This window comes from Vigna unguiculata, chromosome 6 (genome assembly GCF_037176805.1).
Source record: "Vigna unguiculata cultivar grain cowpea cultivar isolate G323 ecotype 2 chromosome 6, ASM3717680v1, whole genome shotgun sequence".
NCBI classification, from domain to species: domain Eukaryota; kingdom Viridiplantae; phylum Streptophyta; class Magnoliopsida; order Fabales; family Fabaceae; genus Vigna; species Vigna unguiculata.
In genome coordinates, this window is record NC_140797.1 from 49,194,325 (window position 1) to 49,206,525 (window position 12,201).

Below are 12,201 nucleotides of genomic sequence, written 5' to 3' on the forward strand. Positions count from 1 at the left end.
AGTGTATCTTAACATGTAAGTGAAAATATTTAAAGAGTAATATATTATATTTTTTTAATTATATTAATCCTTACCTTATATTTTATGCATAAAGGTAAATACATTTTTTATCTAAGAAAAAGAAAGTTGTTTAATTAGTGAATCAAAAGGGTTAAGAGAAATGTTTTGCAAGAGGATTTCAAATTAATTAGATAAAGTTTAAACTTTACGTGTTTACGTGTTTTTGGTGTTCTCTGATGAAAATGAAACTCCTTTTGAATAATCCACGTAATAAAATTCCACATGCTATGAAATATAATTTCAGTTTTTGTTCAAGAACACTAAGAAGTTCGTAAAATATTGTGTTTAAGTTTTATTTTCTTAAATTATTGTTTTTTTATACAAATTTTAGGAGGAGAAAATAGCGTGGCGTTCAATGTAGCGGGGAAATTATGCGAGTGGAGTAGCATTAACATTTTGTTGGATAATTAGTTATTTCGATAGTAATTATATTAATCCATATATAATATTAATTCTGAATTATATATTTTGAATATATTTTTATTTTATATTATCTCGAATATAAAAAAATTATTTTCTAAATTATATATTCTTCTGCAGTATAAAATTTATACCCCAAATCATACGATTCAAAAATAAGAATTTATGGAGGTGTGAAAAGAAAATTTATGGCATGAATCTCTACATCGTGGATATGGAGTTCTCCTCATATCCTTTGGCAGATTCCTTTTAAGAAATGAAGAATTGGTAATTATAAATGTATAAACCAAAAATATGGAGTTCTCATAATACACTTGTTTTTTAGATAAACGCACTTGTTAAAGATTTGAAAACAATTTTTTTTTTTTAATTAAAGAACCTATTTTTAAATATCCGAGAGTTAAAAAGAAATAGAAAAAGTAATATTATAAATGAAAAGTAACGTACGTTTAAATATTACAATGTATTATATTTCATTAATTATTTTTTTAGTTCATTAATAACAGTTACAATTTGTTATTTTATTTACTGTTTTGACATTATTTGACACCTTGGTTGAATTGATAACTCTTAGTAACTCAACGTCGACTACATCCTAAGCAACTAACGAAACAATTTAATTTTAATTTATAATATCACAAGTTTAAATTTTATTTCAAACGTTTATTAAATAAATAGTTTAAGTAAAAAACTGCATTTAAGGACATTATTTACAATTTAAAACATATTTTTTCTTATTATTAATAAATCAATAGACATTCTTAAACTAGGAATATTAATTAAAAGATTATAGAAGATATTAATTATAAAAATAAATTAGCAGTTAATACACTATTATTTATCACAGTAATGTTAATGAAAATAAATATTGTATAATCGTAAGTTCATGAATTGTAAACATTTATACCTTTAACTGTTTATTTTCCATTCACATTTAAAAATAAACAATTATTTAGGGTGTAGGAGGATGAAATCCTGGGCTATAAAAGCTTTTCCTTGGGTTCGTATTTGAATCATATTTGAGTTGGCGAGAAAAAAAAAATGGCAGAGGGAAGAAGCATGAGTGCAATAGTTGTTGTATCGTTGTGCATGTTGGTGCTTTGCTCTGACATGGCTCATGCAGCCCTCTTTGTGGTTGGAGGTAGAGATGGTTGGACTACAACCGTGTCTTCTTGGACCGCACAGGTTTATAAGGCTGGTGATAAATTATGTGAGTATCTAGTTTTTACATGTTTTAGATTCGAACAATGATATTTTGACTCTTACAATTTGATTCACATTAGTCACATCATGAAATATAAAATGTGAGTCAAATTGTGAGAGTCAAAATATGATTTACCTCTAGATTGTATATAATCTTTTTACGGTAAAAATTCAGATCGACTAGATATAAAACTAGTTTAATATATGTAAATTTCATCTTACAAATCGATTTTGTAGAATTGAATTAAACTTAAAGTCTACTTCTTAACAAACGCAGTGTTTTACTACGATCCGAAGAAACACAACGTGGTGGTAGTGGACCAGGGAGGATACAACTCGTGCACTGCTCCGGCAGGAGCAAAAACGTATAATACAGGACATGATTATATTCAGCTACAGAAAGGATCAAGCTACTTCATTTCCTCTATTCCTGGTGATTGTCAAGCTGGGACGAAAGTTTCAGTTACTGTTCAATAACCTTCTGTATAAATAAAGCTTTCGAAGTTCTTCAATAAAGATATTTTCGTTCACGATATATAAATGAGAAAGATTTATATTTACTCTACTTTTTTTTCCTTCTTCTACTGTTGTTCTTTGAACTCTTGGTTACGTGAATTTAGTTTATTTCTGGAAGCAAAAAATAAAAGAAATAATCAAAATATTAAAACTGGAATTTCATCTTCTAGTACTATTTCACCGTTAGGTTAATGAGTTTCTTCGTACTATACAAATAAAAGTTACAACATTTATACCTCATATATACTCATATATAAAGTTATTGAAGAATTTTATCCTACAAGTTAATATTCTTAGAAAATTTTATACGACACGTTATACTTCTTCAATTCGTCTAACACTTTGAACATTTCACATTTCTTTAGTATTTTGATAAACAAAAACACAATGTCAAGAGAAATAAATGAGGAGATAATGTTTTTAGCTTTGTCTCCTCTCTAATTCAAAAAGTAAAATATTTAGGTACTTGTATGTTTTCAACAATTTTTACCGGCACAAAAGGAACATTTAACTACTACATTTCGAATATTTGTATCAATTGATTCAATAAAAAAAAATATTTTACATAAAGATGTACAAAATTTCACATTAGAATAAAAAATGTAAACATATATCCCTTAATGTGGGATGAATTATAAAAAAAAATTAAGATCCTAATAAAATGTTATGCCATCATATCACCCCATTCTTCAAATAAACCTTTTTAATAGATTTGTTGAGTAAAATATTAGATCGTTTTCGAAGATAAGTAGTAAAGAGAGAAGAAAGGATTTCCTAAATATACATTTTTTTTCTCTCAAATAAATCAAATAAAGTGAATTTTTATTTAAAACAGTTTAGAAACAAAGTAATTATTTATTTAAAACATTATTTTATTATTTTATTTCTAATTAAATTTGGAGATTTACTGAAAATTATATAATTGATTATTTCACAGTCTAATTAGTTTTTTCTAATCTTATAGTTTTAAATAATTAATTATTATTTAATATAATTAAATCTTTCACTATACTAATCCATCTCATAGCATGGCATGGCATGATTGTGTTAGTTGTCCGAACACAATGCATCACAAAATAATTAGTTATAATTAACCTACTGTATAGTTACATTCTGAATCACTGTTAAAAAGCTTTTAAATTGATTAACTTTTGTCAAAGATATGACTGATTTCATAATAAATAAATAAATACAAACTTATCAAACTAATACATTAATACACAACACACAATATTCCCACATAAAAGCAAACACAATGTAATTGTTTAAATACATTATCAAAAAATATTATTTTAAAATAAGTATTTTAAGAGTTTTGATCAACAAATAATAATACATATAGTTATTGTGCATAAATAATACTTCAGCAATACAACAACATGAAAAAAAAAAATATTATCTAAATTTTATCTTTTATTTATTTTAAAACTAACCGTTATTTTAATATTTCAATTGAATTATACAAATTGGATTGACTAGAAAAGAAGGCAATTAGTGAGCAAATGACGATTTTATACTTAAACTCAAAGTTCGAGACATTAATCATCGATCATTATTTATCATTATATAAGAGAAACTCACAAGATATTCTCTCTAATCATACTTACAATATTATAATTTTAAATTATAATTTTAAATTATAATTTTGTACAAAATAGTATATAATAATTTTTTTAATATTTGAAGTGTATTTCCTATATAGTATGCGTGTTTAGAACAATAAATTCTAATTATAAGTCAACCAGGTAATGGTGAAAAAAATGTATTTTTACTATGTTTCTAGAAGAAGAGAATGTTTTTATTGGTGTCCTCTAAAAGAGATTTTAGTTTTTATTTTAATTTGAATGGTTTATATGAAATAAGTGAAATTTAATAAAGTGACGAGAAAGTGATGAATTTTTAAATATCGACACTTATATAAATCATTCACAATCCTAAACATAATCTTAGCTTGAATATATATATATATATATATATATATATATATATATATATATATATATATATATATATATATATTTATGTTTTTTTTAAGATTTAAAACTTTAGTAATTACAACATATTTAATTAATATATATATATATATATATTATTTTAAAGAATATTAGTTTAGGAAACAAAAGTAAAATATTTTTTGTGTAAAAGTCAATTCTATAGATTTTTTTTTCATTTAGTAAAAAAAATATCAATGGATGAAAGGATAGGGTTAAAAAAATAGTATAAAAATAAAATTAATACTATTTAAATATAATTAATTTTCTCATCTAATAAATGTTTAAAAATTCGTGTGTTAGATTAATAGTAGAAATCGAAAATTGTAAATTAGAATAATCAAAATTCCGAGAGCTAGTTTCAGTCGTTATGTATTGAAAAATTCACATAAAAAAATACATATAAAATTGAAGTTTAACGTAGTTTTCATTTTATTATATAGTTTAAACAAATTTCTCAATTTTAAACGGAATAATCAGTTAAAATCGCTAATAATTTTTTTATAATTTAATGTACATGTAAGGCAAACCCATGCTAATATTTTTAAAATTAAATAGATCAATTTGAACATAACGGAAAAGTTATATGATTATAAATTTGATTAAACAAGAGTTATACTTTTAGAATGGAGTGACCTGAATTTTAATATATTTACAAATCGAGAAATTTGATTAAATCTTTCATTAACAAAAGACTAAATAAAATAAATAGATCGAGAAATTTGATTAAATCTTTTATTCATAGAAAAAAAGTAAAGCCATATATTTTTAACTAAAATGCTAACTTTATTTAGTTAATTTAATTGACTCACTTGGACTACATATTAATTAAACATAATCACTAGCAAAATACATCCCCATTTCTCGATTAAATCTTTTATTTATAGAAAAAATTAATTAAGCCATATATTTGTAACTAAAATGTTAATTTTATTTAATTATTTTAATTGACTTACTTGTACTACATCAATTAAACATAATAACTCTCTAAAAACATGCCCCTTGAAATAAAGAGAAGAGGTGGAAAAACAAATGTTAAAACTGCTAACAGTTTCCGAGTTTTGTTCTATAAAAACCCTTGAGTAGCTTTATGTTTTTCACACACATATTCTGAGTTGTTGATCTTGTATCATAGTAGAACTAAAACAAGATGGTTCAGGGAAGAGGCATTAGTGCAACAATGGTTGTGTTGTGCATGTTGGGACTTTTCTCTGAGATGACTCATGCAGCAACGTACGTGGTTGGAGGCCACATCGGTGGTTGGGCCTTCAACATCACTAGTTGGCCTGATGGCAAGAATTTTAAGGCTGGTGACACACTAGGTTTGTACCATTTTCATATAAAATTGGTGATTCATTATTCATGAATTTCTAGACTCACATACGAGATGCGTATATCTCGGTCGGTGTGAGAGAGTGTGTTAGAAGTTCCACATCGACTAGAGATAAGACAATTTTATATCATATGAGTGGAGTGCAAACCTCACCTTACAAACTAGTTTTGTAAGGTTGAGTTAGACTTAAACTCCACTTCCTACTAAATTTAAAGTTCACTTTTCAACATGTATCTAAGTCATTATCGTAGTCTATCTTGATGATAATTGTTATTTTTATATTAAACATAATGTTATATCATTATGAATTTTAAAATTTTATGTAAATGTGATTTATGCAGTATTCAACTATAATCCGCAATATCACAACGTGGTGATAGTGGATGAGAGTGGATACAATTCGTGCAGTGCTCCAGCAGGATCAAAAACGTATCAGTCAGGACATGATAGCATCACTATTGCCTCAGGAACAACCTACTTCATCTGCACTAATGCTGGTCACTGCGGGGCTAAGATGAAAATGGCAGTTACTGCACCTTGAATTCTTTTCCTCTGCATTTCATTTCTGCTATTTCTGCTATTTCTGCTTTCTGGTTCAAATGTTAGAACCACGATGATCATATTAATTATATGTCTATTTTGGAATAATGCAAAAAAGAAAAAGGTCAATGTATAAGGCTGATTTAGTCACAGTTCATTAAAGTTGGTGTGTTTTATATCTCTATATATATTGTTAATTGAAATTATGGTTGGTTCCCAAGATTTCAACAATGGCAATGAATATATCTTTCTACTAATTTTGTGTATACTATTTCCTTATTGATATAAAGAAATTTGGAAAATATTTAAACTTTAGTTTTGTGAGAATAAATATATTATTTAATTTTATTTCCTTTAAATTACGTTGTTTTATTTAGTTTTATATTTTATAATTATAATTTAATTGATACGAATAATATGGTGTGATTTGAATTATAAAAGAAAATGTTTAAAATATTGTAAAATATACAGATTAATTTTATTATTTTAATCCTATCAGAGACTTAAATGATTTATTCATTTGAATATTGTATAAAATAAATTAGTCATTTGAATTTCGGTTATTATTCACACTATAAGAAAGTTGCATATATGTTATTAATATATATATATATATATATATATATATATATATATATATATTTCAAAATTTTATGTCATGCTAATTTAAATCAACATATAAAGATTTTTTTCTAATCACATGTAAAAAAATAAACCATGATAGCTAGTTAGTTGTGAAAATCATGGAGTTGATTTGATATATGCAAAACTCAAAAAATGACAAATAAAAAAAGTATAAAGTCAAAAATTATATTAAAAGATTAAAAAATTAAGTTGAAAATATTTCAAATATTTTTTTTTTCCTGTATCTAAATTCTAATGTAATATTTACTCACACGCAAATATCAATAATCATGTTCTTAAGATTTTAGCAAGGTCGATATTATGGAAGTTTTGATGTAAAAGCTCTTGTTATTCTGTCGAAAAGTTCGTTCTGGTTAAGTTTGTGGTTGTTAATTTGTTGTTGAGTGTGAACATTTATTCTTTATTTTGTGTATTGGTGTATTTACTAGCATATTATTTTTTTTTCTTTTTTTATAAGGGTTGAGGCAACCTATTGTCCCTATTTTCAATTCATATTGTTTATTGCTGATAAAAAAAATATTAATAAATTTTATAATATTATTTAAACAAAATCATAAAAAAATTAAATTATTAATAATTCAAATTTAGATATTAATCTTTTAGTTTTTGAAATTTAATCTATAATTAGGTTAGATGATGATAAAAAATATTTATGATAGTAAATTATTATTATAATAAATAAAACGTTTTTCCGTAATTATAACAGTAAAATTATACTTAAAATATTAAAAAAAATATTAAATAAAACTTGAATTTGTTTTCCAAGACTGAAACTTCATAAATTGATTTATCGAAACTTGAGATGTCAATGTTTATAGACTCTTAATTAAGGTTTGTCTTCATACATAATGTAATTAAGAGGTTAAATATATTTTTAGTCCATCAATTTAATTGTTAAATTAGAATTAATTATATTTTAAACTTTGATATATTTTATTTCACATATTTTAAAAATGAACGAGTATAATTCTTTTAATCCAACGACATTAAATTTTATTGAGTTGATTAGTCTGTATTTCATACCGTTAAGTTAATACATGTCAAATGGTGTAAATAGTTCAAATACCAACCTTAAAGATATTTGACATGTCAACAAAATTTAATACAATTAAATAAAAAGAACTATATCTATTCATTTCTAAAATTTAATAATTAAAATAATTTGAAATATGAACTAATTTCAAAATTATAATTTAACTCTTTAATTAACTTCAATTATCTTAGAAGAGGTTGTGGACCACAACTCGAGAGGAAGGTCCTGAGCTATAAAATCCCCCCTTGGTTCTATTTTCACTCACATTCATATTCTAAATATATTGGTGTTGTATTTTGCAAAACCATACAGAAAAGATGGGTCAGGGAAGAGGTTTCAGTGCAATGTTTGTATTGTTGTCCGTGTTGGTGCTTATGTCTGAGATGGCTCATGCAGCCACCTACGTTGTTGGGGACAAAAATGGTTGGAACTTTAACACAAACAATTGGCCTAATGGAAAGAAATTCAAGGCCGGTGATGTACTAGGTATACTCTCTTCTTCGTTTTCTTTAAACACGTTGCAAACCGTGTTAAATTTAGTGTTACGTGTCAATTTTTAATTTTTTAAAATTTAATATTATTTATGAAAAATTAGGAATAAAAACTAAATTGAAGAATAAATCTGACACTTTTTGAAAAAAAAAATCAAAAGAGTATTTTAGTCTGAATATTTTGTAACTCTTGATCTTATAATTATTGTTTACGTGTGGATGCATGCAGTGTTCAACTATGGTCCTGGCGCACACGATGTGACGGTAGTTGATGCGAATGGATACAAGTCATGCGATCCTTCAAAAGCATCAAAGAAGTATAGTTCAGGGCATGATGAGATCACACTTGCATCAGGAACAACCTACTTCATCTGTTCTTTTGCTGGTCACTGCCAACAAGGGATGAAAATTGCGATAAATGCTGCATGATTCTGTAAACACCTTAGATCAAGATTATATAATCCATTTTGGTGGGTGCCAAATGTATTATTGAGATAACATGACTTCAGTCACAATAAAATATAAATATTTAATATATTTGCTAAAAAAAAATATCCATAAGAGTCTTATTTTATTAAATGTGTATAGTATAATAATTAGTTTAAATGGCCGTTACCAAAATTTTAGCTACTTCTCATTATTCATCTTAAATCAATCTTTTCAAAACTAATTAAGAATCAATAATAGAAACTAATTTAAAATTAATACTAATAAATAGCTAAAAAATGGATCGCTAATGTTAAAAATCAATTTATATATGTTTAATTTTCTTCTCTCTCTCTATATATATATATATATAATATGCTTATACTTTTGAAACTAAACAATTGATAATAGATTATGGTAAATATAAAATTTACTATTTTTTTAATTGGTAAAAATTTGAAAAAAACATATTTAGTAAAAATTAATTCATGAAAGAAATATCAATAAAAAATTATTTGAATATAGATATCAAATTAAATAAAATTATTTATATAAATAATCAATTTTTTAGAAAGAGTTAAATTATAAATATCACTACAAGAAAACTTTTAAATAGTGACCAATAATTATTAGTAACTATAGTAACCAATTTAAATACTAATTTATAAAACTAAAAGCTATTGGTTACTAAAATAGTAATTATTATGAATAAAAAGTTATAATTGATCACTAAATTAGTCTTTAAAATTAGCTATAGTTTTGGCTACCAAATAAAATTGATCACTAAAAATTAGTTACTTATGTTTGGACTATCAAAATAACTTAGTTTCTAAATTGATATATAATTAATAAGTGATTAATTTAGTGACCAATTATAATTTTTTATTTATAATAGTGACTACTTTAATAACTATTAATTTTTAATTTTGTAAATTGGTATCTAAATTATAATATAATATATCTTTTATAATATATAACTTGAACAAAATCATATAAAGAAAAAAAATTAAACTTATAATAATTTAACTTTAAATATTAATCTTTTATTCTTGAACTTCAATTTATACGACTATTGATAAAAAATATTTATAACTAAATTATAATTTTATATTAAATTAAATATTTTTTATATAATTGCAATAATAAAATTATATATATGAAACTAGATTAAAAACAAATAGTAAAAATAATTTATGAAACCGAGATGTCTCATTTATTGTGAAAGGTCGTCATCTTTATAAGCTCTTAATTAGTGTGTCCACACATCATTTAATGATTCAATTAAATTAAAAGAGTGGTGGGACCACAAGTTGAAAGGAAGTTCTTCAACTATAAAATCCATGCTTTGTTCTGTTTTGACTCACATTCATATTCTAAAGTTGTATTTTGCAAAATCATATAGAAAAGAAAAGATGGCTCAGGGAAGAGGCTTGAGTGCAATGTTTGTATTATTGTGTGTGTTGGTGCTTCTCTCTGAGATGTCTCATGCAACAACCTATGTTGTTGGGGATGACAAGGGTTGTTCGTTCATTGTCTTTTTCAAACATTAATGTTTTTTAAAGTTATCGTTATGTTCTTCATGTTAGGATTTTAAGGAGGGATTATTAATAGGCAGAACAAACATCAATGAGATATAAGTTTAACCACATAAAATATTGGTACCACTTTCAATCCAAAACCTTAAGGTAATGGGTTTATGGGTTTTTTATTCTTATATAATGTTTTACTTTCTTATTTATAGTCAATGTGAAACTTAGACTCACACTTAAATTTCTAACCATCTCTCCTTCAAGTGTGACATTGACATCTTGATATAATATCCTTATATTAAATATTATTATAAATTTTGACATCTCAATTATACCGATAGACTCACACTTGAATTCCTAACAATCTTTCCCTCAAGTGTAACATTAATATCTAGACATCTTGACATAATACTTTTATATTAAATATTATTATAAATTTTGACATCTCATATCGATATTTTTACGTAAATATTTTGAACATTTATTGTTAATGGACGCAGTATTCAACTATAATCCTTCCTTTGACGATGTGACGGTAGTTGATTTGAATGGATACATGTCATGCGATTCTTCAAAAGCATAAGAAACGTATCGTTGAGGGCGTGATCTCATCACACTTACCTCAGGAACAACCTACTTCATCTGTTCTATTCCTGGTCACTGCCAGCAAGAAATGAAAATTGAGATTCATGCTCAATGAAATACTCACAACATATATCTTTTGGCACCTTTTTTTCATCCTTCTTTTTTAGGATTCTATTATATCATTCCTTTTGGTTCAACATATATGTAGAAGTAGGTGCCAATTTTTGGTGGGTGCATGTGTATTTTATTAATATGGGATGACTTCAGTCACAATAAAAGATAAATCTTTATATATATCTTTCTTTTTTATTTTTATTAATTTTTTTTAAGTCATTCAATTTTTCCTTATAAAAATTCATTCGATTTTTATTTCTAATTTTCATTATTTGTTTAAGTTTTAAATATTAATTTTAGATCAAATTTGAATATGAATACCATTTCATTCATTAGCTGACCTCCCCCAAAATTAAAAGTTATCTCATATCTGAATGAACACGATTTTTTTTTTTTTTTGAGAAATAGAAATGAATTTTGATGATGTTCCGATTTCAAGTCCCTTAAAATAATATAGTAGGCCCATCATTGTTTTTCAGTATGTTTAATATTTTCACGTTTGAAAATGAATATTAAGGATAATTTAAATACAACTTATTTTTTAACTCTGATACAAGTTTTTAGAATAAAATCATAATGAAATTTTAAATTCTAAGAAGAGAATACCTTGATGTTATCTAAATATACTTATACATAGTGAAACGAATATCATTAATTGTCTAATAATACAATTTAGTGAGAAGGATTTGGCTTTCTAAAAAAGTAATATATATATATATATATATATATATATATATATATATATATATATATATATATGTGAAATGATTTGACGTATATATTACAAAAAATTATTGTAACATGTATATATAAATTGTAATTAAGCTTATTTACTAATTTGGTCTCAAATTGGAGAGGACGAAATTTAATCATTTTAAAAAATTGGGTACAAAATTGAACCACAAATTTAAATTGGGGTATTAAATTGAAAATAACTATTACCACTACCATGTGTCATGATTGTAAGCTGCCACGTGGCACGATGATAAACTGACACGTGGCCGTTTTTAAATTTTTTGAAAAAAAAATTAAAAAAATTAAAAATTTCATGGCTCGACACATGTATTGTACGAAGACGGTGTTAACTCCAACTTAACGGAGAGAACCAAACTCTTTAGAGAATTGAAGTACTAAATTGAACAAAACAAAAGTTTGGGTACCAAATTGAACTTAAGCAAAAAGTTAGAGCATCAAATCAGTAATTATACAAAGAAAATATTTATTAATGGAATTTAAAAAAAAAAAATCAACTTCCGACATGATTTTTTACATAACCATATCATAATCAAAATTTCATTCTAACTAAGGATTCTTG

At 24.8% G+C, this 12,201-nt stretch overlaps 3 protein-coding genes across 3 annotated transcripts; all 3 read left to right on the forward strand.

Annotated features, from left to right (window-relative positions):
* The first annotated feature begins 5,306 nt into the window (after window positions 1–5,306).
* On the forward strand, window positions 5,307–6,274 carry LOC114186684 (basic blue protein-like). The gene is made up of 2 exons (XM_028074661.2): window positions 5,307–5,512; window positions 5,865–6,274. The coding sequence occupies exons 1-2, from the start codon at window positions 5,341–5,343 to the stop codon at window positions 6,062–6,064; spliced, it is 372 nt and encodes a 123-aa protein (XP_027930462.1). The 5' UTR covers window positions 5,307–5,340; the 3' UTR covers window positions 6,065–6,274.
* A 1,723-nt stretch (window positions 6,275–7,997) lies between these two features.
* Window positions 7,998–8,762, forward strand: LOC114189145 (basic blue protein-like). The gene is made up of 2 exons (XM_028077851.2): window positions 7,998–8,227; window positions 8,462–8,762. The coding sequence occupies exons 1-2, from the start codon at window positions 8,059–8,061 to the stop codon at window positions 8,659–8,661; spliced, it is 369 nt and encodes a 122-aa protein (XP_027933652.1). The 5' UTR covers window positions 7,998–8,058; the 3' UTR covers window positions 8,662–8,762.
* A 1,280-nt stretch (window positions 8,763–10,042) lies between these two features.
* Window positions 10,043–11,066, forward strand: LOC146885957 (uncharacterized). The gene is made up of 2 exons (XM_085675146.1): window positions 10,043–10,203; window positions 10,814–11,066. The coding sequence occupies exons 1-2, from the start codon at window positions 10,071–10,073 to the stop codon at window positions 10,885–10,887; spliced, it is 207 nt and encodes a 68-aa protein (XP_085531272.1). The 5' UTR covers window positions 10,043–10,070; the 3' UTR covers window positions 10,888–11,066.
* The last annotated feature ends 1,135 nt before the right edge of the window (window positions 11,067–12,201 follow it).